We start from the raw sequence: 24,641 nt of genomic DNA on the forward strand, positions 1-24,641 counted from the left end.
TCAGACATGAATCTGCACATCTGTCAGTACTGCATACAGGTGTACACATCTGCATTTACCTGGCAGCTTAATTATCCCACTGGCCCCTCAGTGAGTCATTATAAATTTATGCTGTGCAGCCAAACAATGTTCAAACCAGCACAGATTTATTTTAAATTCTAGTGGAGTGCCAATGATAACAACTATTTGGCTGCATTTGGGGAAATGTGTTTAAAATGAACACTTAAGAATATTTCCATTTCATTGAACGCTGCAGAGAAACATGTAGTCTTGGGTTTAAATGTGTCACTCAGAATAAACATATCGTTTCAATGAAGATCTGGAATATAATGATACATAATACATATGGGATATTGTCAGACAGTGTGGAGTAAGAAGGTGCATTTTAATTACCAATGATAGTGTTATCACAGTGTTCACACCTCCACAACTACCCCCCACCCACCAACACTGTCATCACTTTGTATAGATGTTTTATGATGTAAATTCTACCTGTAAAGTGTATGATTACACTTTATTTAACACTATTAATATAAAATAATACTATTACTATAGAGATTAAAAGTTAATTCTAGACCCTGGAAATAGTAGTTGACTAAATCTCACAACGTTTATTTAGTTGCTGTTATGAGCTTTTGATCACAGCAGTTGTTGAAATGCACCCGATTTGACTGTTTTCAGGCCATTAAATAAGCGTTATCAGTTGCTATAAACACCATAAGTCGGGTTTCCACCAAAGGTTCTTGGGAATTTTAGTCACGGGACTACTTTTCAAGGAACTAAAAGGTTCCCTTTAGCTCCCTGATGTCTGCGTTTCAACCGTGGTCTAAAGACCTGTGATAATTAAGCCAGTTAGTCCACTGACTTGTGAAAAAGCAACATGACATGGGACGAGGATCTGCTGGTGGTCACAGCGGTAAACACACTCTGCAGCCTGCAGTTCAGTGTGACCACCTGTTTCATCTAAAAAAAACATGCTGGAAAAATAAACATTAGGTTTTGTTTCACTGCGACGACATTTGCTGCTGCGTATGTTTACGCAACTTAAAATCAACACGTTCTAACACGTTGTAAAACTGCATATTCCTTATATTCTCATTCCTTATTTGTATTACTTACTTATATTTCTTAATTGTGTTTATATTGTAGCATTATTTACAATATTGTAGCATTATATACATAATTTGCATGTTACTTTCTCCTTTATTTATATTTTCTTACATTTCTTTATGCAGGATGTTTATATAAGAGCAACTGCAACGCCCCAATTTCCCCCCGGGATCTGATTCTGAAATTCCTGAAAATGTCTTTCTAATATGTGCAGCAATAATTGATCAAAAATAGGTACAGAACTTCACAAAAACGACATATGTGGCACACTGACTTCTTGTTTAATTAGTGAAGCATGAAAGCTCAGATTCTGCTGATTCACTGTATCCTGCAACTTGAGATTGTCCTGCAGGGATAGCCTGCAGTCCGATGGGAGTCGACCAGCTCATATCAGAATCTTTCAGGAGTCCTGCAGTGCTGCTAATCTACAAAATCTAGTCCTACAAGACAGATAAGGCCTCAGTAGGACTTTGTAATACCTTCACACTACATGTACTATTAACAACTAAAAATTAATTTAGAGGCCTATTCTTGTGGGACTCTTTGTAGGGATTAAGGAGAAGATTAATTAACTGCAAAAGAGATTTTCTCTGCAGCTGCATCAACGTGAGGTTTGACCTCAACACATTGAATTTACACACAGTCAATCACAGACTTTTCATGATTCATTGCAGGATAAAGACAAGATCAATTACATTGATTTAATTTCTCTTTTGTTATTGTATTATATAACACTTCAATCTAAAGACTGTACCCTAGATTCCAAAAGCCTTGAGTTGCTCTCATTTATTGTCTCCCTGGCAAAAAAACATTTCACAACATTCATTTTTCATCTGTTTTTTATTTTCATCTCTCTGCTCTAATTTTACCATTTTGCTTGGAAATCATACAGCTGCTCCCGTCAGTGCATCTTAATGAGATCTGAGTCAGCAGGGTGCTTTCTGCTTCGACACAGTGAGGAATATTTGTGTCACACAGCTGGCATTTCATTCCAGCTCCCAGGATTGTACAGCAACAATAAGCTGCCCCCCTTCCACCAGTGTATGGGAACGTACAAAGAAGGTGCTGTGTCACCAGAGTGTTTTCCTCTGCCTTTCATCAATAATGAAATAACAAAAGAGAAGGAGCAGCTGACCTTGATGTATTTCAGATGAACAGAAGGAGAGTACAGTGAGCCTGCTCAGTGTCAGATTAGAGAAGCTGAAGATGGTGTTTCCTCTCTTTCAAAGAGCATCAGTGATTGCTTACAGGACAACAGAGAAGATTAGATGGGTCAGAACAGATGTTAGTTGAAACGATGAAGTCCTAAAAATTGTGCAAGGTTGCCGTCTACTGGATCTGGGGTGGAAGCACACGGTATAAGGATCACAGGATTTACTGACAGTAAAACTGCTGTGATGCTTCTGAGGTGCAACATCATGTTTTAATTTCCTGTGTATGTTCAGCAGCGGTGGAGGAAGTACTCAGATCTTCTTACATTCAAAGCTTTTTGTTAAAAGTATTAACATTAAAATATACTTAAAGTACTAAACTAAAAGTATTTATTATGCAGAATGGCCCATTTCAGAATAATATAAATTATGTTTTGTTTATTTTACGTATTGATGCATTAATGTGGAAGCATTGCTTTAATGTTGCAGCTGGTAACAGTGGCACTAAGTGTAATTACTTTAGATACTGCTGGGTAGTTTAACCAATAATACATCATCATTTATTTGTTTATTATATTTTGTATTAATAATCAGCTGCTGTCAATATAAATGTAGTGGAGTAAAAAAGTACAATCATTTGTAGAAGTATAAAGTAACATAAAATGGAAATATTCAAGTAAAGTACATCAAAATTGTACAGTACAGTTGAGTAAATGTACTTTTTTTACATCCCACCATGTTCAGTGAACTGGCTGCCATTGAAACCTGTTATCACTTGTTTGTACATGATTAGTAATGTGCTAACAAAGAAGTGGGTGAAGTATGATTTCCTGTTAGTAATTAGATTATTAGAAATAAGTAAAAATAATAATAATAATAATAATAACAAAAATAAATAATTTATCCTTAGTATATCATCAACTTGCAATTAATGAGATATACGTCACCCTAAAACTGTGGTGGAAAATAAAAACATAATTTATTGTTGTAGATTTCTCACAAGAAGTTTGTAAAACGTAGCACTTAACTTAAAAAAAGCTCAGTAATACAACATTTCTCTATTTCTCTGGTATCTTTTGAATTATGAAAATGGTCAAATTCTACTTTTAACTGAGTCAACCCGATCACCGAGGTCACCACCACATTGTGAGTCATTCAACATCAACAAGTATGAATTAAACGTGTGTGTATTAACTGTCTGGAGCCAGTGAAAGATGAGTGAAGACAGAGATCATTATTTTCATAGTGAAAACTATAAAGCAGGATTTTATTCTGGGCTTGAAAGCAGAGTGTTTATGATTGTCGCATCAAGGCTCCTGAGGTTAGTTAAAAGCAGCCCTGCTTTATTTCACATTGCACAAACAGGAACCATTTGTTTAACAGATGTTAGCGTTTGTACTGTGTTGTGTTTTGTAGCTCTTCCTTGCAGTCTTGTAAAAGACAGCAATTTATTTTATATAAGGTTAAATCAATTTATGGCTCAGTGAGCACCTCCGGTCTCCTACAGCCAGCAAACAAAGACTCAAACAGGTGACATCTGTTTACACTGAACTACTGTATCACCACTGTTTCATGAGAAACAGCCAGTGGGAGATTCTACAGATTTATTATCTATCTGTAGTCTCAGTATTGCAGCCTGCAGGATGTTTACAAGCTGCATTTGCACTAATGCACCAGATGGGATCATATATTCTGTGAGCTGCACATGAGGTTGCTTTGAAAAAAAGAAAAAATATCCTTTCCATTATTTGCTGAGTTGGCTCCCATAAAACATCTAATAAATGTCTGTATTGTTATCAACGATCTGCTCTTTCAGTTTATTGCCGTCGTTTACTGTTCAGAATCTTGTCAGGAGCTGTGAGACAATATATATAATATATAATACGTCTCCTCAGCAAACACAACTGACTGCACACTATACCTCAAGGCCCACTTTATATGATGTTGTTGAATAACTTTTCTAAACAGTTAAGGAAATGCAGAGATACTTTAAAACATCTTCCGTTGTTTCAGCTTCACAATCTGTTTAATCCTTCTATTTTAATTGGAAAGATTATTTTCTGTCTCTTCTCTTCTGTGAAAAAGGCATATTGAGAGATTTGAATTTCAGCCAGCATCTCACAATTGCTGACAATGTACAGAAGACCATCCCACGATATAATAAAAAATAGTTTGGGCCCTATTCTCCCATTCTTGTTCCACATGAGAAATTTGGCTTGTGGCATGATTAAAAACAGACTAATCAAAACAAATTTACCTTACTTTATAATAAAAAATATTTTAGAAACAATTGAATAAGCAGTAAAATTCTATATGAAGAGGTGTGCCCAGTGTGTTACATTTTGGTATTACACTTGATTCACTGGGTCACATTACATGGATGTGATTTTCCATAAAAATATTAATCTAAAATTGAAGGACTGTTCAAATTTCATATGATATCCTAGACGAAAAAAAACATTAAGTAAAATTAAAAAAGGTAAAACTTCCTTCCTGCAGCTGTCAGACTCCACAACCAGCACTGCTCCCAGTAGACCAATTACACTTACACACCAAAAACTGACAATGACCTGATATTTTCTGGTGGAATTTCATTTCATTCTCACTGTGCAATATCATTTTCCATTTGTGCAATTTTGTTAATAGTCTGTTTATTGTCAATACTGTATGTACTACTCCTATTTTTATACTTCCTTCTATTTAAATGGTTCATATTTTGTTACACTTTTTTTTTTACTGTGTTAGCTGATGCATCTTGTTTTTTGCATTATCCCCTTTGCTGCTGTACACTGCAAATTTCCCCACTGTGGGATTAATAAAGGAATATCTTATCTTATCTTATCTTATCTTAAACAAGTTTTTAAAAGAGAACAATAAGACTGTATTACAGTGCTGGTACAAGTGTGGACTGAAGCTGCTCATCAACAATCTGAAGAGGTAACTTTTTAAAACTAATTTATTTGCTTTTTGTTGTTGACATGATAAAACTGAATGTTAAAGTTTCTTAAATATAATAACAGCACATCTTTATTCCATCAATCTCATTGTTTTTCACCTGAATGTTAAAGTTTCTTAAATATAATAACAGCACATCATTATTTCATCAATATCATTGATTTTCACATGAATGTTAAAGTTTCTTAAATATAATAACAGCACATCTTTATTCCATCAATCTCATTGTTTTTCACCTGAATGTTAAAGTTTCTTAAATATAATAACAGCACATCATTATTCCATCAATCTCATTGTTTTTCACCTGAATGTTAAAGTTTCTTAAATATAATAACAGCACATCATTATTTCATCAATCTCATTGTTTTTCACCTGAATGTTAAAGTTTCTTAAATATAATAACAGAACATCATTATTCCATCAATCTCATGTGTTTTCACCTGAATGTTAAAGTTTCTTAAATATAATAACAGCACATCATTATTTCATCAATCTCATTGTTTTTCACCTGAATGTTAAAGTTTCTTAAATATAATAACAGCACATCATTATTCCATCAATCTCATTGTTTTTCACCTGAATGTTAAATATAATAACAGCACATCATTATTCCATCAATCTCATTGTTTTTCACCTGAATGTTAAATATAATAACAGCACATCATTATTCCATCAGTCTCATGTGTTTTCTCTCAGCTCTTCTTTGGAGGCTCCTGATTGGCTGATGGTCTGTTGCTATGACACCGCCTCAGCCTCTGTAGACGCTTCGGAGTGAAGCATTGTGGGATACATACAACAGAAGTAGTGGAAGATGTGTTGAGCAGAAACACTCGAGTTAAAGTTTCACTGATTAAACAACATCAAGATGAAGGTTGGTACCAACGAATTCATTTAAAATGACAGCATTACGTCCGGTTTTACTATTCCAGTGTTGAGTTTTATCCACAGACTGTAACGTTTGATGGTTTTATCACATGAAGACAGCTAACAGCCTGCTAGCGTTGATTAGGCAGCTTGGAAACAAGCTAATGTGGCTAATGTTATGGTTTTACACTGGGCGACGTCAGCTCAGCAGATAAACCAGCTACCCTGCAGGCTTTATTAAAGTAAACTGTGTTGAATGCAGTTTTTCCAAATGTCAGGGTAACGTTAAACTATCCAAGAGACAGCAGGAAGCTATGCTGTTAAGCTGAGTTAGTAATGACCAGAATAATCACAACACAGTGTTGAAGTGGAAGCCCACATTATTATTCACACAACTAAGATAATGTGAGCTGTGGGAGCTCTGTCTTTTCAGATTTTAAGCAGTTTATATTTTGCCTTTTTGGTTAAAATCCATTTCAACTGCATAAATGACCTGAAATTACAAATGAGACATGGGTTTAGGCCAAGTGAAGAATCCTATGTTTTCACTCTGTATGGCAAGGCAGCTTTATTTGTAGAGCACATTTCAGCAACAGGGCAATTCAAAGTGCTTTACATAAACATTCAAGAACATTGCGACAAAGTGCAAAAGAACATTAAAGATTAGAAAATAAAAACAAGCTAAAATAAAAGCTAGGATCGAAGCTAAAATAGAATATAACACACAAGAGTAAAAGCTCTAGTGCAGTATAAGATCATTATTTGGTTTAATAAAAGGCAGCAGCAAACAGGAACGTTTTAAGCTTTGATTTAAAAGAACTCAGAGTTGGAGCTGTCCTGCAGGTTTCTGGGAGCTTGTTCCAAATATTTGGTGCATAATAACTGAAAGTATTTGAATGTCTTTTTCCAAATAAAACTTACTTAAAAAGCAATCTTTATGTCCACAGAGTGTTTTCATCCTCGCCGACAAAGCCTGGGCAGGTTCTAACCTACTGTATAAGTGGCAGAAAAGCCTCGGTAATTATATCGCTATTGCAGGGTGAGTAAAAACTAAAGAAAACTGTAATAATCTACTTCTTTTTATACAATATTTACACCAGCACAGTACCTAAATGTGCATGGTATTTTTAATCATACAGACAAGACAACTCAGTGAAAATATTTGATCGACATGGACACAAGTGGACGGAACTCAACCTAGCAGGGTAAGTGTGAGCACATCACTTTTGCCTCCAAATTTCTGTTCAAAAGTATTTTACAGTAAGATCCTTTCCACTTTCTTTTTTTTCTCCCACTCCCTTCAGGCGCTGTGTGGGGATGGACTGGGATAAAGATGGAGACATTTTGGCAGTGATAGCTACAAAATCCAGCTTCATCTACCTCTGGGATGCCAGCGTCAATAAAACATCCCAGATAGACAGCGGCATGAGGTATGACAAGCACGCATCACATTTCCAAAGAGGGAGAAGATAGCGTTGGCTTAATTCTCTGGAAATCCAATTCCAGTATTGGCACAGTCATAATTCCAGCCCATATCACTCAAACAGAGCAACTGTCATTTTTTTGTAGACAACAGTAGTTGTGGAATTATTGTTAAGCGCTCCTAATACTTCCTGCTGTCATTTGTTGCAACAGAGATCAGATGTCCTTCATCTTGTGGTCAAAGACGGGCCCGCTGTTAGCAGTTGGAACAGTCAAAGGAAATCTGTTGATTTACAATCAGCAGACCTCACGCAAGATCCCTGTACTGGGTAATACACACACAACACAACTGCACAGATACTCGTTCATAGTTTTGTTAGTTTTTAGTCACCTCTGTTATGTTGATCGTCTCTCCCTGTCTCCCTCCACACATGCCAGGTAAACACACCAAGAAGATCACTTGTGGGTGCTGGAGCGCTCAGAACCTACTGGCTTTGGGAAGTGATGACAACACTCTGAGCATCAGCAATCATGAGGGCGACACCATCAGACAGGTAACCACACATACACGAGTGCATATACACACAGGCAGCACAAATTTTACATTATATTATGGCCATTTCACTGTTGGCATCATCCAGGTGGAATTAAATAAGTACAGCACCCACATGTGCTCAGGTTTCTAGGTCACTCCTATCATGAGCAACCAATAGAAAAAGTAATCTTACTATGGTCATACTGTATGTGAAAGAGAAGTACAAGGTTAACAAATTTAAGCTGACATCTTTTTTGAAAAATGACAGAACAGCACAGTATCACTTAGTAGAGGACGATGAATGAGAGAGAGAAAAAAAGAGATAGAAAAGAGGATATAGTTTATTGTTCTGGTCTTTTTCCAGACAACCCTTCGCGGTGAGCCTGCTGAGATGAACTTTTCAGTGATGAAGACGGATGAAAGATCCGGGCAAGGAGAGAATACTGTAAGTTTGTGTTTTTTTTTTAAGTGTCTTGAGTTGAAGTGGCACCTGTTTACTTTTGTCATATGGGGACAAAATATTCACCGTTGGTTATGTACTTTCATTGTGAAGACCTGTTAAACTGGCCAAATTTTACACAAATTCAAAAGGTCCCATATTGTGCTCATTTTAAGGTTCATACTTTCTACTTGAACATTGTTACACGCTGTGACCAAACAATGATTTATGAGAACCATAAAGTCTGAACTAATTTTAAAGATATATTACGCCTAGCAAAGTGAAATCTTATACTTACAGTTAAATAGTTTCTGAATACGTGCTGTGCATATTTCTCCATGGATTGAGTATTTTGATAATTTCATAGTATTTATATAGCACTTAAACCTGCTTTATAATTAGAAAAAGGCGTAAAAATCTCACTTTTTACAATATGGGACCTTTAAAGTTTATAATAATGATGTAATTGTTTAACTTCATGGCATATGTTTACTGTCCTGCAAATATTTACCCTTTAGGTGAGTTTGTCTGTGGACAAGAAGATACTGATGCTCTTCAATATCAACGACCCTGAGAACCGGATAGAGTTGACCTTCCAGCGCCACTATGGAAACATCGTGTCCTACCGCTGGTACTGCACAAGATCACACACTAATGAAACACTGGTACTGAATCATGGCAGTGAGATATTTCTGCTAAAGTTAGTTCTCTTCCTCTTTTCAAGGTACGGTGATGGGTATATTCTGATTGGCTTCTCCCATGGGTACTTTGTGGTTATTTCCACTCACATCAGGGAGATTGGGCATGAGCTCTATCAGGCTCACAACCATAAAGATAGCCTCAACAGTGTGGCCATCTCGCCAGCATTAAACAAGGCTGCCTCCTGCGGGGACAACAGGTACACACAGGCAAAGAAACAGCACAGCCAATCTTGTTTTTTTTTTGTGAAAGTGAAAAAAAACAAAGTCCTGTGTTTCTCCTTGTAGCATAAAGATCCACGAGTTGTCTGAGCTCAAAGATATCAGCAATGTAATTCGGCTGGATGATGAGACTAAAGGTGAGAGAGTCCTCTTTTTCAGCCATACTATCAAAGGGCCATCTTGAGCGCACCACCCACTTCTCCTTCATCTGCCTCTCGCTCTCCTCCTCCAGGTCTGGACCAGCTGAACTGGACAGACGACGGCCAGCTGTTGGCGATCTCCACACAGAAAGGGACGCTCCACGTCTTCCTGACCAAGCTGCCCATCCTGGGTGGCAGCTTTGGTACCCGGCTGGCCTACCTCACCTCCCTGCTGGAGGTCACTGTGTCCAACCAGGTGGAGGAGGTGAGTACACACACACAAACACACACACACACACACTGTAATAGAAACAGTACATTATAAACCTCTACTCACACCACTCACAATAGAAGATTTTTTTGGGAATGAATGAATAATAATTCAGAAAGTGCCTACCTCCACCACCAAGGCTGCACAGTTCTCAAAATGTATCTACCGCTAGAACATTTTTTGAGGAGAATACCTAAATCCTGTGATGTAGAATATAAAAAGAAAAAATGCATAACATTTTTGGCGGTCATCCTCCGGCCAGGAGCTTTTCCTCGCTGCTCCGCTGTAGACACTGGTGCTCCGAAACCCTACCCTCTTATGTCCACAGGGACCGCCAAAATCAACACAAAATGAAAGTCCCTCGTAATAACTGTGACTACATACAATGTAATGTGTCCGTGAAGATTGTGCGACACCAATGTAATGTGACTTACATAGTAACAGATGTAGCATACTGTATCTAAGTATAACCCAACAGGAAAGGGGGAAAGTTGACTGAGGTTCTGTCGGGTTCAGCGGTGTTAACAGCTGGGGGTACACCACCTTCAATCCCTCTTTGATGCACTCTGTTTTTCAGGAGAGTCCAGTGACCATAGAAGTGGAAGTAGAGCCTACTTTCATTGCGATGGGGCCGTACCATGTGGCTGTGGGAATGAACAACAGAGCCTGGTTCTACGCCTTGGTAGACCGAGAACCTGGTGTGTGATGTGTTAACCATGAAAACACTGGTTGCGTCCGAATTTCCATGCTCACATGCTATTAAAGGGACTGTTTGTAACTTCTTTCACATATAAATCAATCTGGGTCGGTGTCCCATGCGCACTCGCGTGTGGCTACGCTGTTCAGACAGACTCCAACACAAACTACACGGAAACACCAAAACCGCAAAGTTATATCTAGTGAAGCCCGTCTTACTAAACAGTGTTGGCCGCGGTCGGAGGACGCGGGGGAGACCGTAGCTTTGGTCTCCAGGGCCGGAGTCTGCTGTACTCTGCTCCTCTGCTCCTCTGCCTACTTGCCTTCACTCACACAGCGCGCTCATTCTCGCTATTTCGCTTCACTCTCATGTGCATGCGCGCTCACTACACACTGCAGAAGAGTTAGTTTAGCTCTGAGAATATCTAGTGAATGTACAGTGGATGTTTCTGCAGATATAAATGCTGCAGCTCCTCCAGACCAACAGAGGTTTTCCGTGTCTTGTGAAGTAACGAGGCTCTGCAGCGAGAAACGTTATCATCTCCGACCAAAACTCCGGTGTCTCCCGGCTGTTCCCTCCGACCGCGGTCGGGAGGCTGAAGCAGGAAAAGCCAACACTAGGATCAGCATTGATTCATGGAGAGACCTTCGTCTTTGTCAGCTAACATTACTGCCAAGCAGCTGAAATATAGAGTGATATTGTGGTTTTAGCTGACGTGTGTCGCCTCACTGTTTTGAGCAATGCTCGTTCATGTCTATGTAGAGCGAGCAAGCGCGAGCCCGACGCTGACTTTCGTTGACTTAACGGCCACAGGTGTCGCTGTTAACAAGCATTTCTGATTCTTACAAACAGTCCCTTTAATATGAAACCCATAGTACGTGAATTGCATACTATTTCCGGTGGAATGTTACAGTATGCAACGCTGGACACTACAGCAGCATACATATCCCACAATGCAATGCGGCAGTAATTACAACCAAAACACACAATTTAAGAGTAAGTTCATAGCTCTGTAACATCAATAACGCTTCAATTTAAACTATAAGTATGAGATTGTTACCTCTTTACTAGGCGTAATATATTTTTTTAATTAATTCAGACTTTGATTTTTACAAACCGTCGATAGGCGTCACATCAGGTTGGCACGGGTTACCATGGTTACACGTCTCCAACCCGACAAGGAGGCTCTCGTAAAGTGACGACGTAAATTAAGATGCACACTACTGCGTATTCACACGATGTAGTATGTTGAACGATAAGTACACATATTGAGTATGTGTAGCGCATAGTATGCGACGAACACCATGTTATGTTCGTTAACATTTATTACACGGTAAAGTTGAATACTCAATTCTGATTGGTCAATCACGGCGGGCTATTATTTCTTTACGGCATGACAGGTTGCTATGTGTAACGGCCCGTTGCTATGCATAACGGCCCGTTGCTATGTGTAACGACCCGTTGCTATGCATAACGGCCCGTTGCTATGGGAGCAGTTGATGTCAGACTCTGGCGGACCGTTTTTTGGTCAAATTATTGACTTTTTGAGTAAGTAGTCATGTATAATGTACAGCTAGCGGGTCATTGTTGTGAAATAAACCCAGACAATGGCTTACTGTACATTACCCCTTACTTAATCATGTAGAGTATCTCTTTGTTTGTCACTCAGGTTTCAATAAGCTGAAGGACATTGAGTATTTGGGGACGATAGCCAGCATGTCTCTTAACTCAGACTACGCAGCAGCACTGTTTGAAGGAAAGGTGCAGCTGCACATGGTGAGTCAGGGCTTTGTCTCTCTTTCTATTGATTGATTATTGAGCAGGCTTCACCATTTATTGTTTATGTTTTTTATAGTGTGAATATACTACAGGTCTGTGTGTGTTTATGTTTAGATCGAAGGCAAAGACCAGGATGAGAAGAAGCAGATGAAGTTGTTTCCAGACAATGACAGACAAGGTCGGATCCTTTGCCACGCACTCACTGCTGACTTCCTCTACTATGGCACTGATGTAAGGCTCAGCACATCCTCACCTCAGTCAGCTCACTACATTTTGTTTAGTAGGACATAACAGGAGGACACTGCTTAGCTTAAAGGGACTGTTTGTAACTTCTTGCACGTATAAATCAATCCAGGTCGGTGTCCCATGCGCGCTTGCGTGTGGCTACGCTGTTCAGACTCAAACTCCAACACAAACTACACGGAAGCACCAAAACCGTAAAGTTCTATCTAGTGAAGCCCGTCTTGCAAAACAGTGTTGGCCGCGGTCGGAGGACGCAGGGGAGACCGTAGCTTTGGTCTCCAGGACCGGAGTTTCTGCTCCTCTGCCTGCTCAGCTCGCTCCACCTCTACACGTTCATGCGTGCACACTACACACTGCAGAAGAGTTAGTGTAGCTCTGAGAATATCTAGTGAATGTACAGTGGACGTTTGTGCAGAAATAAATGCTGCAGCTCCTCCAGACCAACAGAGGTTTCCCGTGTCTTGTGAAGTGACGAGGCTCCACAGGAAGAGAAACGTTATCGTCTCCGACCAACACTCCGGTGTCTCCACTGTTCCTTCTGACCGCGGTCGGGAGGCTGAGGCAGGAAAAGCAAACACCTTGATCAGCAGTGGTTCATGGAGAGACCTCCGTCTGGTCAGCTAACATTACTGCCAAGCAGGTGAAATATAGTGATATTGTGGTTTTAGCTGACGTGTGTCGCCTCACTGTTTTGACGGATGCTCGCTCACATTCAGGTAGCACTTGCACACTGGCAAGCGCGAGCAACAGGACGCTGACTTTCGTTGACTTAACGGCCACAGATGTTTCTGTTACAACCAATTTCTGATTCTTACAAACAGTCCCTTTAACTCACATGTTTCCTTGAGACTTTTCTGTAGCCGTGTGAATGTAAGCATGTTTCTTGTAAAGCCAGCTTACAATGAAGCTGCTCCACAAATAATGATTGGAAGCCCGGCTCCATATGTTCTCTTTTTTATTATCCTCCTCTCCCTTTACCCCTGCCTATCTTTTTCTATTGGATGTTAACATCTCTCTGTCTGTCTGTATCTCAGTCAGGTAATGTGGTGTGTGCCTTGGTGGAGGACTGGCAGATTGTGAGCAGCTACAGCCACTCGGTTGGTGTGAGGAAAGTGTTCCCAGACCTAAATGGCGCACGGCTGGTTTTCATCGATGACAAGAACTGCGGCTTCCTGCTCTCCCCTGCAAATGTCAGTACATACGGTTACTTGACCCATATATGCATGTATACATATAATACAGTATACTCTGTGGTTCTTTGCACTCTGATAAAACCAGCTAATCAAATATCCAGTGATGAAATATGGTAAGTCAGGATGCATTAATATTTTATGGAGATAAGATAAACTAATAAAATAAGAATAATGATGAATAATAAAGTTTATTTATACGGCACTTATCAAAACCAGAGATTACAAAGTGATCAAATAACAGATTAGGATTAACAAGAGTCTAAATGTGTGTGTGCATTTGTGTGTGTCCAATCCAGGCTACAGACTCCTGCTTTGAGCTCCCCAACTTCTCTCCCACCATCACGGGAGTGCTGTGGGACAACTGGCATGCTGACAGAGGAGTGTTTGTAGTTTATGATGATGACAAGGTCTACACCTACGCCCTGCACAAAACCACCATATATGGTAGGCAGGGTGATGCCATGCTATCACACACAAACACACACACATACAACTGTATATCGGATGATAACGGGTTGCGTTATATGCATGTGTTCCAGTGATCACCCGGCTCCTCTGCCTCTCATCTGCTGTGTGTTGCTATGATCTGTGTGTGTCAGTAGTTTGACCGAGATCATCGCTGAGCCACACACACAGACTTAGGCTGCATTCATTCAAAATCCGGCAACTCTGCACCTTCCCGCAGGATTATGCAGAGTTGTGCGGAGTTACCTGTGTGTTTATTTGTGTTTTACAACGTAACCGCTGGGAAACAATCAGAAAATAACGTTTTATTTCTCTGATTCGTTGCTTTGTTCTCACCGCGGTTCCTCACTTCCTTCACTCTCTAGCTCGCTCGACCATCGCTGCTCTCTCTCTCCCTAGCTCGCTCGTTGAGCCGAGCACTTTGAATGCTGTGTGTTTACAAACACCAACCCACAATGGTTACATATTATACCTTTAAAGTACTCCTGTTACCCTTATGTTGTGTAAATGTAGGCATGAGATAACAGGTGCATTATTTTAAACTTCCTTCCTGACTTCCTTCTCTCTCTGCATGTCTGGCCAGGCCCCCGGGTGGTGTTGGTGGGGAGCACCCCACTCCCTTTTTCCCAGAAGCCTTTGCTCTTGTACAACGGGGAGTTGACATGTCAGACGGAGAGCGGCAAGACCAGTGAAGTGTCTCTGAGCACACACGCCTTCCTCAAGAGACCAGGCGGCACATCGACTGATGCACCACCAGAGCCCGGCAAGCAGCTCGCCCAGGCGCTGATGCTCAAGAGGTCAGCTATGTTGGAGAAACTGATCATGTGTGCTTCTGATGGACAAAGAGATATATCAATGTTCACTTTTATATATTTGTCAATTGGAAGCATATTTGGTTGTGAGACCATATGATCAATCCATTCTGCGGTTACTTTTATTAAATGCTGCTGTTCAGGGTGCATATGGGAGCACTGACATTATATAGACAGTTGTACTGTAACTACGGATGTCCCGATCTGATCTCAAAGCTCAGTATCGCGGCCTATTAAGGCATTTTTTAACTGATCGGTATCTGCTATATTGAAGTTTTGAGCCCTATCCGATTCTTTGTTTTACGTCGTGAAGTTTTCATGCCCAACAACGCAACGAGTGCAACCGTCGTCAACTCTACAACTCTGCCTGTCACAAACTTTCTCATTTTACAGCTAAACCGTGCACTACAAGATGATTCTGAAAACATTTGAGGCGAGAAATAGGGATGTGCAACAGGTCCCGTTTTAGTTTGTTTTAGTTTTGTATTTAATTATATTGTGGCTCAGGATAACAATAATATTCCTGAATGAATGTATGTATGTTGACATTGACATGACATTTATTTAATCAGTTACAATTATTGAATTAATCAACACAAATTCCAGTTTTAATGTGTTCAGAGGGGTTTGTCCAAATCTGCTTGCAAAAATCATATATACAATTGGAGAAAAAAAATGTAGTTGCAACTCTTGTTCCTATTCTTTCATTTAGGAAGGACACAGTTATTAGAGTATGTACAACATGGTGGGTTTTACATGTTCAGACAGTATACTAAAAATATGCAAACACAAGTCATGAATTGGTTTCTTCTCCACATATTTAACAAGATGCAGTTAAACAGGACTGTTCTGCTTTTCCAATGCTTTTTTTTTAATACTATACAGAAGGTTTTTTTTTTGTTTCATCCTCCATTCCTCTCACAAAACACTGTTAAATTTTCACTCTACATTAGACAGAGAGGTGGCTGTCACTTCATACAAAAGCAAATTTTCAAGAGGTGAACAATATGCTTGTGTGTGTGTGTGTGTATTCCTGTCCAGGTTCCATGAAGCCTGTGGTCTGTGTAAGTCTGCAGGTAGTAACACAGACTGGCCAGAGGTAGGCAAAGCCTGTCTGGTCCACATGGAGGTCGAGCTGGCCATCAAGGTCTACCGCATGAGCGGCAATGTGGGCATGGTCCTGTCACTGCAGGGCATTCAGGTACAACACAAACCTTGGTTCATATGTCACACCCTGTTGATGACAGACACCGTTTCAATCTGACAGTTCTGATACACCCACCCACCCTCTCTCTCTCTCTCTCTCTCTGTCTCTGTCTCCCTCTGTCCAGGGTATAGAGGACATGAATTTACGGGCAGGACATTTGGCCATGTTTCTAGGTGAATACAACCTGGCCCAGGACCTGTATCTGTCCTCAGGCTGCCCAATCGCTGCCCTCGAGGTAAAAACACACACAATTTAAGAGTAAACAGTCCGTATATGTGCGTAAGAGACCAAGGCTGATTGCTTGTGTCTTTGCTCACCCAGAAGGAAAACTAATTAAGTAATTCCTTACCAATAACCGTGATATTTAAAAATTAGATATTGATATCATGTTAATAAGTCACATATGATAATATTGTGTAAATATAATCCAGCGTCTCTTAAATCATTTTATATATACAGTTATGGTTACAGACTCTCTCTCTCCACCTCCCTACACTCGTATTTCGAGTGTAATTCATTTTCCAAAAAAGAGACAAAACGCACAATAAACAAAGTTAAAGATTAGTTTGACTGATAGCATTATTATTATTTTAAAACATTTCTATAGATATCGCGCTAATATCTTTATCGTGAATTCTAGTGGCCATGATAATCATGTAGGGAAAAATCTGATATTGTGACAGAATTTCTGTATTGGATATTGTCATTAAGTGTAACCTGTAAATGTAAAGCTAAAGATTGTTAATGTAGGCCTAAATTCAAACCAATGTCTTCAGCAGCTCTCGCTCTGTGTGTGTGTTTTAGATGAGGAGAGACCTGTTGCATTGGGACAGCGCTCTTATGTTAGCCAAGAGGTTAGCGGAAGACCAAATTCCCTTTATATCCAAAGAATACGCTGTCCATCTGGAGTTTATGTAAGTACACACACACACACACACACACACACACACACACACACCATTCAGTAGACCTGATCTATGTACACTGTATCTAAACCTCTTTCTCTCCCTTTGTAGTGGCGACTATGTGAATGCTCTAGCACACTATGAAAAAGGCATGACCCAAAATGATAAAGTAAGTGCAATATATTTGATCTCAACTTCTGCAGTGATAACAGTATAAGAAGTCTGAAACTGTGAGCATGAGCTATCAAACTGTGAACTTACAACACACCACAAAAAAAGTAATATGCCTGCATAAAAAAAAATACATTTAATTATTCGTGCTGATGTGTTTTAGTTTTCATAAACAGTGTTAGGATACCAAGGATCATAGCTTCACCATTGATGATATATCACTTCTTTTCCTCTTCTATTTTATTATTATTATAGAGTAAGTAAGAGTATAGACCTGCTCTATATGAAAAGCGTCTTCAGATAACTTCTGTTGTGATTTGACACTATATAAAAATAAATTGAATTGAATTTTAGGCATAAAAAATAAATTGTATCTATTATTTTTCTTAATAATCAATAGCATGTTCAGTCCATGTTTAATGTCTGATGCTTCCTAGCTGAAAATGCCACATAAAGTCTTATCTACTGCTTTCCTTTCCACTCTGTATTTACAAAGAACACTTAGCAGACAGGTAGGCAAATGCACTGTATGTCAGGCTTAGATCATTTGTGGTTTAATACAAATACTTAAAGGTTCCAGTCTGAGTAATGAGGATCATAATGAAATAATTTTAATTGTGCTTACTTTAAAGTCTCCTCTTCCACCGCCCTCACCTTCCTCCATCCCCCCCCTCGCTGTGCAGTTCCAGGAGCATGACGAGGCGTGTAAAGCCGGTGTAGCCAGGATGTCCATCAGGATGGGTGAAATCAGGAGAGGAGCCGCTCAGGCAATTCAGCACCCAAGCAGAGTCCTCAAGAAGGAATGTGGAGCCATACTGGAGAGCATGAAGGTAGAGGGTTTTCTTGTAAACTATATGTTTTGGTAAATTCCCATATCATAGGTTAGCTGTAGACTACAGTCGTCTGATGTGTTGGTGTTTTATAGTGTGTGTTTCTCGAGGAGTGTTGCAAGTATCTGAGCATCAGATAATGTTGTTGAATGTCTTTTTGTTCATATCTTCTTCTGTGGTCTCTCTTACAGCAATTCCCTGAAGCCGCTCAGCTCTATGAAAAAGGACAGTATTATGACAAGGCTGCATCGGTCTACATTCGTTGCAAGAACTGGTGAGACAAACACCAAATACACACCAACGCACTCAGACCTGCAAGTTTCTCTCCTCCTTTATACAATTCCACTTTATGTTACTCCACATTCAGGGCGAAGGTGGGAGAGCTGCTGCCACATGTCTCCTCTCCCAAGATCCACCTGCAGTACGCCAAGTCCAAGGAGGCGGACGGCAAGTAGGTTCTTAGTGTGAACATCCGTCACATAGGAGATAATGATGTCATTAAAGAAGAAGCCAATGTAATGCGTACTGTGTGCACCAGGTATAAGGACGCTGCACAGGCCTATGAGAGCGCAAAAGACTGGGACAACGTGATACGTGTGTTGCTGGACCACCTGAACAACCCGGAGGAGGCTGTTCGCATCGTCAGGGAGACGCAGAGCATCGACGGAGCAAAGATGGTTGCCAGGTAAGACAAACATGAGCGCAGGTGTATACAAACAACCACAGCCAAATAGTTTGGTACTTTACTAATTGGGCTTTTCTACTGACATCCCATAAATGTAACCCATAACTTATTGTCACGGCACAGGTACAAGTGGTAAACTTATTTTTTTATATGTTTTATAAACTTTATTATTATGAGAAAATTAAGAAAAAAATTCTCTGATTCCAGCTTCTTAAATATGAATACTTTCTGGTTTCTTTACTCCTCTATGACAGTAAACTGAATATCTTCGAGTTGAGAGTAAAACAAGACATTTGTGGACGTCATCTTGGGCTTTGGGAAACACTGATCGACATTTCTCACAATTTTTTGACATTTTATAGACCAAACAACTAATCCATTAATCGAGAAAGTAATCAACAGATTAATCGACAATGAAAATAATCGTTAGTTGCAGCCTTACACCTTTAACATATATTTGTGTGTGTCTCAGGTTTTTCCTGGGGTTGAACGACTACGGCTCAGCCATCCACTTCCTGGTGCTCTCTCAGTGCAACGATGAAGCTTTCCAACTGGCACAGCAGCACGGGCAAATGGAGGTCTATGCAGACATCATCGGTCAGTCTGTGTGAATGTTCATATGGGCCATGTAGGCAATTTCACAGTTTGGGGTTAATGGGTCTGACTTTATTTCCTGTTGCAGTGGTTGCTAGGCTGTTTTTTCTAGCACTGCAATTCCAGTGAAACGGTCTGTAAGTTGAATGTTAATGCATGACTGCTGCGGTGTGTGTTCATCAGGTCCTGAGGCGACGCAGGAGGACTACCAGAGCATTGCTCTCTACTTTGAGGGAGAGAAGAAACACCTGCAGGCTGGCAAGTTCTTTCAGAAGTGTGGGCAGTACAGCAGAGTAAGAACGTTCCCTTATTATTACTCAATGACTCATCTTTTACACTAATGTATGTATGTTCTAACAGATATTGACTCACTCTGACCCGTCCACCGGGTTTCTTCTCTCTCTCTCTCTCTCTCTCTCTCAGGCCCTGAAACACTTCCTGAAGTGTCCCAACACTGATGACAACCTGGCAGTCGAGATGGCTATAGAGACGGTGAGAGCTCCGTGTGTCAAACTGAATATCCAGACGGCACCCGATTCAGCTGTTATCAAGCCATTAAATTGAAACTTAAAACCAACATTTTCTAACAGGTTGTAAAACTGCATGAAATGTGACGTTTTTGAACACAAACAACAAGGCTTCTTTAATTTTAGGCAACAAAACTACTTGGTTAAGTTTAGGGTAAAATGTTTTGCTTAAAATAACTACGTGTACGTTTCAAAAGTGAGGTTTATAACCACTGAGAACGCATTTAATGGCCTGATAACAGTCTAATCGATTGGAATATCCCAGTGCATGTACAAAATTTTGTGACCATTCAGTTAAGTGTTTTTGATGTGTTTGTGTTTCTCAGGTGGGTCAGGCCAAGGACAGTTCTCTGACCAATCAGCTGATAGATTACCTGATGGGAGAGAGTGACGGCATGCCCAAGGTAATCAATACACTGGAGCCTTCTCTCTTTACTTTGACTCAGTGGATGTGACTTTCCTGGCAACATGATTTTGTTGTGATATATCCAGCACTACATCATTGTTTTATACATGATGTATTCATCACTCATTCTCCCTCTCATTGTTTCTCCTTCTCCTTGTCTGGTGTGTGTGTTTGTGTTTGTAGCGTCACTCAGTGAGTTTGTGGATTTATGTTTTTGAACTCAGACCCTGTAACTGTTTGATCAGCAGATAAAACAAAAAAAACAAACACATTAGGCCCAATGTCTTGTTCCTAAATTTGATAGTTTCTTTCCATTCATGTGGGAGCTGAAAGCTGAAATTCCTAAATGTTAAGAGAGGGCACATTTTCAGTCGCTAGGTGTCTCAAGTCCAATAACACTCTATCCACAAGTCTTGTGTTTTTAGAAAGTAACAAGCCAACAGCTCTGTGGTCTAGTAGGAGTTCATTATTTTTCATAAATTGCCTGTATAAAAGGCAGCTGGGCTGTCAGCGTAGTATGAGGACTTGTGTGTATGTGTGTCATAGGTAAAGTTCATCATTGTGAGTATCTCAGAGATACTAACTCGAGGTCTTGATGTAGGACGTGCTCAGTGCTGTCATTGTGTGGCAGTAGGGAGTGACACTTAATTAAACATGTGATGGCTAGTTGACCTTTCTTTCCTCTTCCCAGGATGCTAAGTACCTGTTCCGTCTGTATATGGCGCTGCAGCAGTATAGGGAGGCTGCTCGCACCGCCATCATCATCGCCAGAGAAGAGCAGTGTGCAGGTACAAACATATTCACACAAACAATGTGCACCAATAACGTCAACCATGACTGGGCACACAACCTTAATCATACATGTATGTTACTCACATGATATATTTCCTGCGTTTTTGCATGTCCTACTCCTACAGGGAACTACCGTAATGCTCATGACGTGCTGTTCAGCATGTACACGGAGTTGCAGGCCCAGAAGATTAAAATCCCAGCTGAGATGGCCACCAATCTGATGATCCTCCACTCCTACCTGCTGGTCAAGGTCAGGACATACCAATGGGCAACCTCCAGATCTAGTGGAGTCAATGCTGAAGTGCCTTAAACTTGCATTTTTTCTAATAGCCAGCAGGGGGCGACGAGTTTATGGTCTCAATTGCTAGTTTCAAGTCTTCTTCGATACAGCATGATGTTCATTTAGTAAATTATGGTCCCATTTAGAGTCAAATAGACAACAAAGCAGGGTGTGCTTTAGGGCGTGGCTAAATTGTGATTGACAGGTCACTACCATGGCGTCGTCCGCAGTCCACAAACCGAGGTTGTGTCGAGAAGGGAGCCCGCAAATTGTGAAATCTGATATGAAATCTGCAAAAACTCTTGCAAGACTCGCTGCCCGATGACCTATCCTAAGCTTAACTAAAACTATTCTAGTTTGCTGGCTCCCTTCTAGCCGCTACCACAAACCAATGGGTGACGTCACAGTGACTACGTCTACTTCTTCTATACAGTCTGTGGTCCACACCTGCGATGTGTTAGCTCTTTATTTACTGTAGTCATGGTGAATTGATTTTTTCATAGACTCTCCATGTTTTTTTGGGGAGCATTTTGTCTGAAAATATTTTTTGTTAAAAATGTACTGTTACATGATAAAGCTTCTCAATCTTAACGTTACGTAAGTGTGTAGTGTTTCTGACTTTGTAAATTATATTATGTAGATTCATGTAAAGAGGGGAGACCACCTAAAAGGGGCACGCATGCTCATTCGTGTCAGCAACAACATCAGCAAGTTTCCTGCACGTGAGTCCACAGAGAATTTTACCAACTCTAATCTACAGTACTTTTAAAAAACAATCTAAATGAAGCTTAAATGTCACTGAAAATTTAAAAATTGTCCACCAGAAATCTCATCAGTGTTTATGTGTGTGTGGGTAGATGTTGTTCCTATTCTGACATCAGCAGTCATCGAGTGTCACCGTGCCGGACTGAAGGACTCGGCCTTCAGCTTTGCCGCCATGCTGATGAGACCAGAGTACCGAAACGAGATCGACCCAAAGTACAGGAAGAAGATCGAGGCCATGGTTCGGTGAGTGATGAGTGATGTTTTCTTTGTCAAACTCCCTCTCCTCTTCTTTCCTAACCTCCCTCCTTCTACACATATACAGTATGTACTTCACCTCATCTGTCCGACACTTGCCTACTTAAAGGGCAACTTCAGTAGTTTTCAACCTGGACCCTCTTATCTCATGTGTTTTTGTCTAACTGACAAATAGGGACAACAATTTCCGAAATTGGTCCAGTATTGAGGGAGAGCGCTGTAGACGGCAGCTGCTCACAGGCTGCAATATGGTGCTATTGGGGCAAGCTGGCACTGTCATTTACGTCCACTAAAAGTGCTGGATACAGGATGAAAAAGTGTGGATGAGGTCTTTGAATTCGATGGCTGCCAGTATTTATTTATTCAGATTTAACAACGAGACTTCTCCTTGAGCGGGACTTGTACACAATAACAAACAGACTTGATCAAGCAAAAAAGCAAGAAAATGTTTTATTACTCTGTGGGGTCTTCCATAATGTTGTCAGACACTTATAATAACAATCTGAGCCTGTCAGTGGCAAAAACAAGCACTTTTAATGAACGTAATGTTATAATAACGCCGCTCACTTGCCCTCACAGCTTGTTTCATGGCTGCCGGTTTCAGCGTCCTCCCTCAAAACTGAACCAATTTCAAAACTTGTTGTCCCCATTAGTCAGTTAGACACAAGAACATGGGAAAATAGGGCCCATGTTGAAAAATACCGAAGTTACCCTTTAATCCTCTCTGTCATCTGCTCTACCCCACATACTGTACATATATGGCCACACCACAGACGTCCACACACATCAGAGCTGGAGGAAGAAACTACTCCATGTCCCTTCTGTGGCTTCCAGCTGCCACAGAACGAACTGCTGTGCATCTCCTGCAAGAACAACCTGCCCTACTGCATTTCCACGGTACAAACACGTCATCACTGACTTATTCATACACACTCTAAACAAGTAGTTTACCCTGTACTTGTATTTTTTTAACAAAGTTTATTTCTGAATTTTATTTTTTTATTTGTATATTTGTGAGTATTTATTTATTTGCACACTTGTCAGTAGTTTTGGAAAGCATTATGAATATTAATTACAAAAAATGAAACAATTTAGGACAATCCCAATCCCAATACATGTGAATTAGAGTGGCCTGGTTCTCACGATATAGACACATGGGGTCTATATCGGGTTATACAGTACTTGTATTTTTATCATTTGATCTCTCTACATTTTTCTTTTTTCTCAGGGTCGTCATATGCTGAAAGAAGACTGGTCTGTGTGTCCTCATTGTGAATTTCCCGCCCTTTACTCTCAGTTCATTCTGTAAGTGATTTTTTCGACTTTCTACTTGATAATAATTTCTCAAATCACGTTAGACAGTAGCAGTTTGCTGGTTTAGAGTACTGGCACCCTTTTTTCCTCAATTTAAACTAATAGTTATTAGGAAATACACTTATTGGCTTTCTTGCTGAGAGTTAGATGAGAAGATTGATACCAGGAAGTCACTGCTCCTTCAGACATGAGTAGTATCAATCTTCTCATCTAACTCTCTGTCAAAATGCGAATAAGTGTATTCCCCATAATGTCGAAGCACTGATGAGTCACTTCTCTCATTCATTGTCACATTCACAAATCTACACTGAACTGTTTGTGCGTCCAGGTTGCTGGAAACGGAGACGGTGTGTCCCATGTGCTCGGAGACTCTGAGTGACAAACAGGTAAAGAAGATCCCTGATTGTTCCAAATACCTGCAGACTGATGAGCTGGAGCAGTAAAGAAAAAACAACCGATCACATGTATATAAATGTCAAGCCTTTTTCTATTTGTTTAAATGTTCTAATATATATTTTTGGATGGATTGTATGTAGCTTTTAGTTTTGTACCATGTGAAAAACATACCTGAATTTCAAAGATGAATCAAATAAAGAATGCTGTATATTTAGGTGAAATGTTCTCTGTTTGTATTTTATTAGCTCATGTGTTTGTAAACGGAGTGGCTGAAGATAATTCAGAGATCTCAAGAACCATTCTGTTGTGGATTTTACTTTACGCTGTGTAGTTGGAGTTTTTTTTAAATAAACATTTCAGTTTTTGACAAAACATCCCCCCCACCACAAGGTCCATTTAGTAGCTGTTCTGTAGCTGTTGATCAGATAACAAAATCTTCCTCAGATGAAGTTTGCCCAGTTGTGATAGAATTGTAGATGTTAAAATGAGAACTTTAAGGACCTCTTGTCCCTGTTGGT

General features: G+C 40.1%; 1 protein-coding gene across 2 annotated transcripts; it reads left to right on the forward strand.

Moving 5' to 3' along the window:
- Positions 1 to 5,947: 5,947 nt before the first annotated feature.
- On the forward strand, positions 5,948 to 24,344 carry wdr19 (WD repeat domain 19). 2 transcript variants are annotated; one of them, XM_037765369.1, is made up of 36 exons: positions 5,948 to 6,087; positions 7,028 to 7,119; positions 7,220 to 7,285; positions 7,385 to 7,510; positions 7,716 to 7,831; positions 7,941 to 8,056; positions 8,402 to 8,482; positions 8,995 to 9,107; positions 9,201 to 9,374; positions 9,463 to 9,533; positions 9,629 to 9,801; positions 10,385 to 10,505; positions 12,174 to 12,280; positions 12,398 to 12,514; positions 13,561 to 13,716; positions 14,016 to 14,163; positions 14,768 to 14,981; positions 16,038 to 16,197; positions 16,328 to 16,438; positions 17,008 to 17,117; positions 17,220 to 17,277; positions 17,912 to 18,109; positions 18,301 to 18,383; positions 18,477 to 18,560; positions 18,648 to 18,794; positions 19,267 to 19,391; positions 19,572 to 19,681; positions 19,812 to 19,880; positions 20,242 to 20,319; positions 21,013 to 21,109; positions 21,239 to 21,363; positions 22,034 to 22,115; positions 22,251 to 22,401; positions 23,187 to 23,310; positions 23,642 to 23,718; positions 24,056 to 24,344. In XM_037765369.1, the coding sequence occupies exons 1-36, from the start codon at positions 6,082 to 6,084 to the stop codon at positions 24,168 to 24,170; spliced, it is 4,101 nt and encodes a 1,366-aa protein (XP_037621297.1). In that variant the 5' UTR covers positions 5,948 to 6,081; the 3' UTR covers positions 24,171 to 24,344. The 2 variants fall into 2 exon arrangements, with proteins under 2 accessions (XP_037621297.1, XP_037621298.1); XM_037765370.1 differs by having other exon boundaries at positions 17,963 to 18,109.
- Positions 24,345 to 24,641: the final 297 nt, after the last annotated feature.

The sequence above is a fragment of the Sebastes umbrosus genome, chromosome 3 (genome assembly GCF_015220745.1).
Source record: "Sebastes umbrosus isolate fSebUmb1 chromosome 3, fSebUmb1.pri, whole genome shotgun sequence".
NCBI classification, from domain to species: domain Eukaryota; kingdom Metazoa; phylum Chordata; class Actinopteri; order Perciformes; family Sebastidae; genus Sebastes; species Sebastes umbrosus.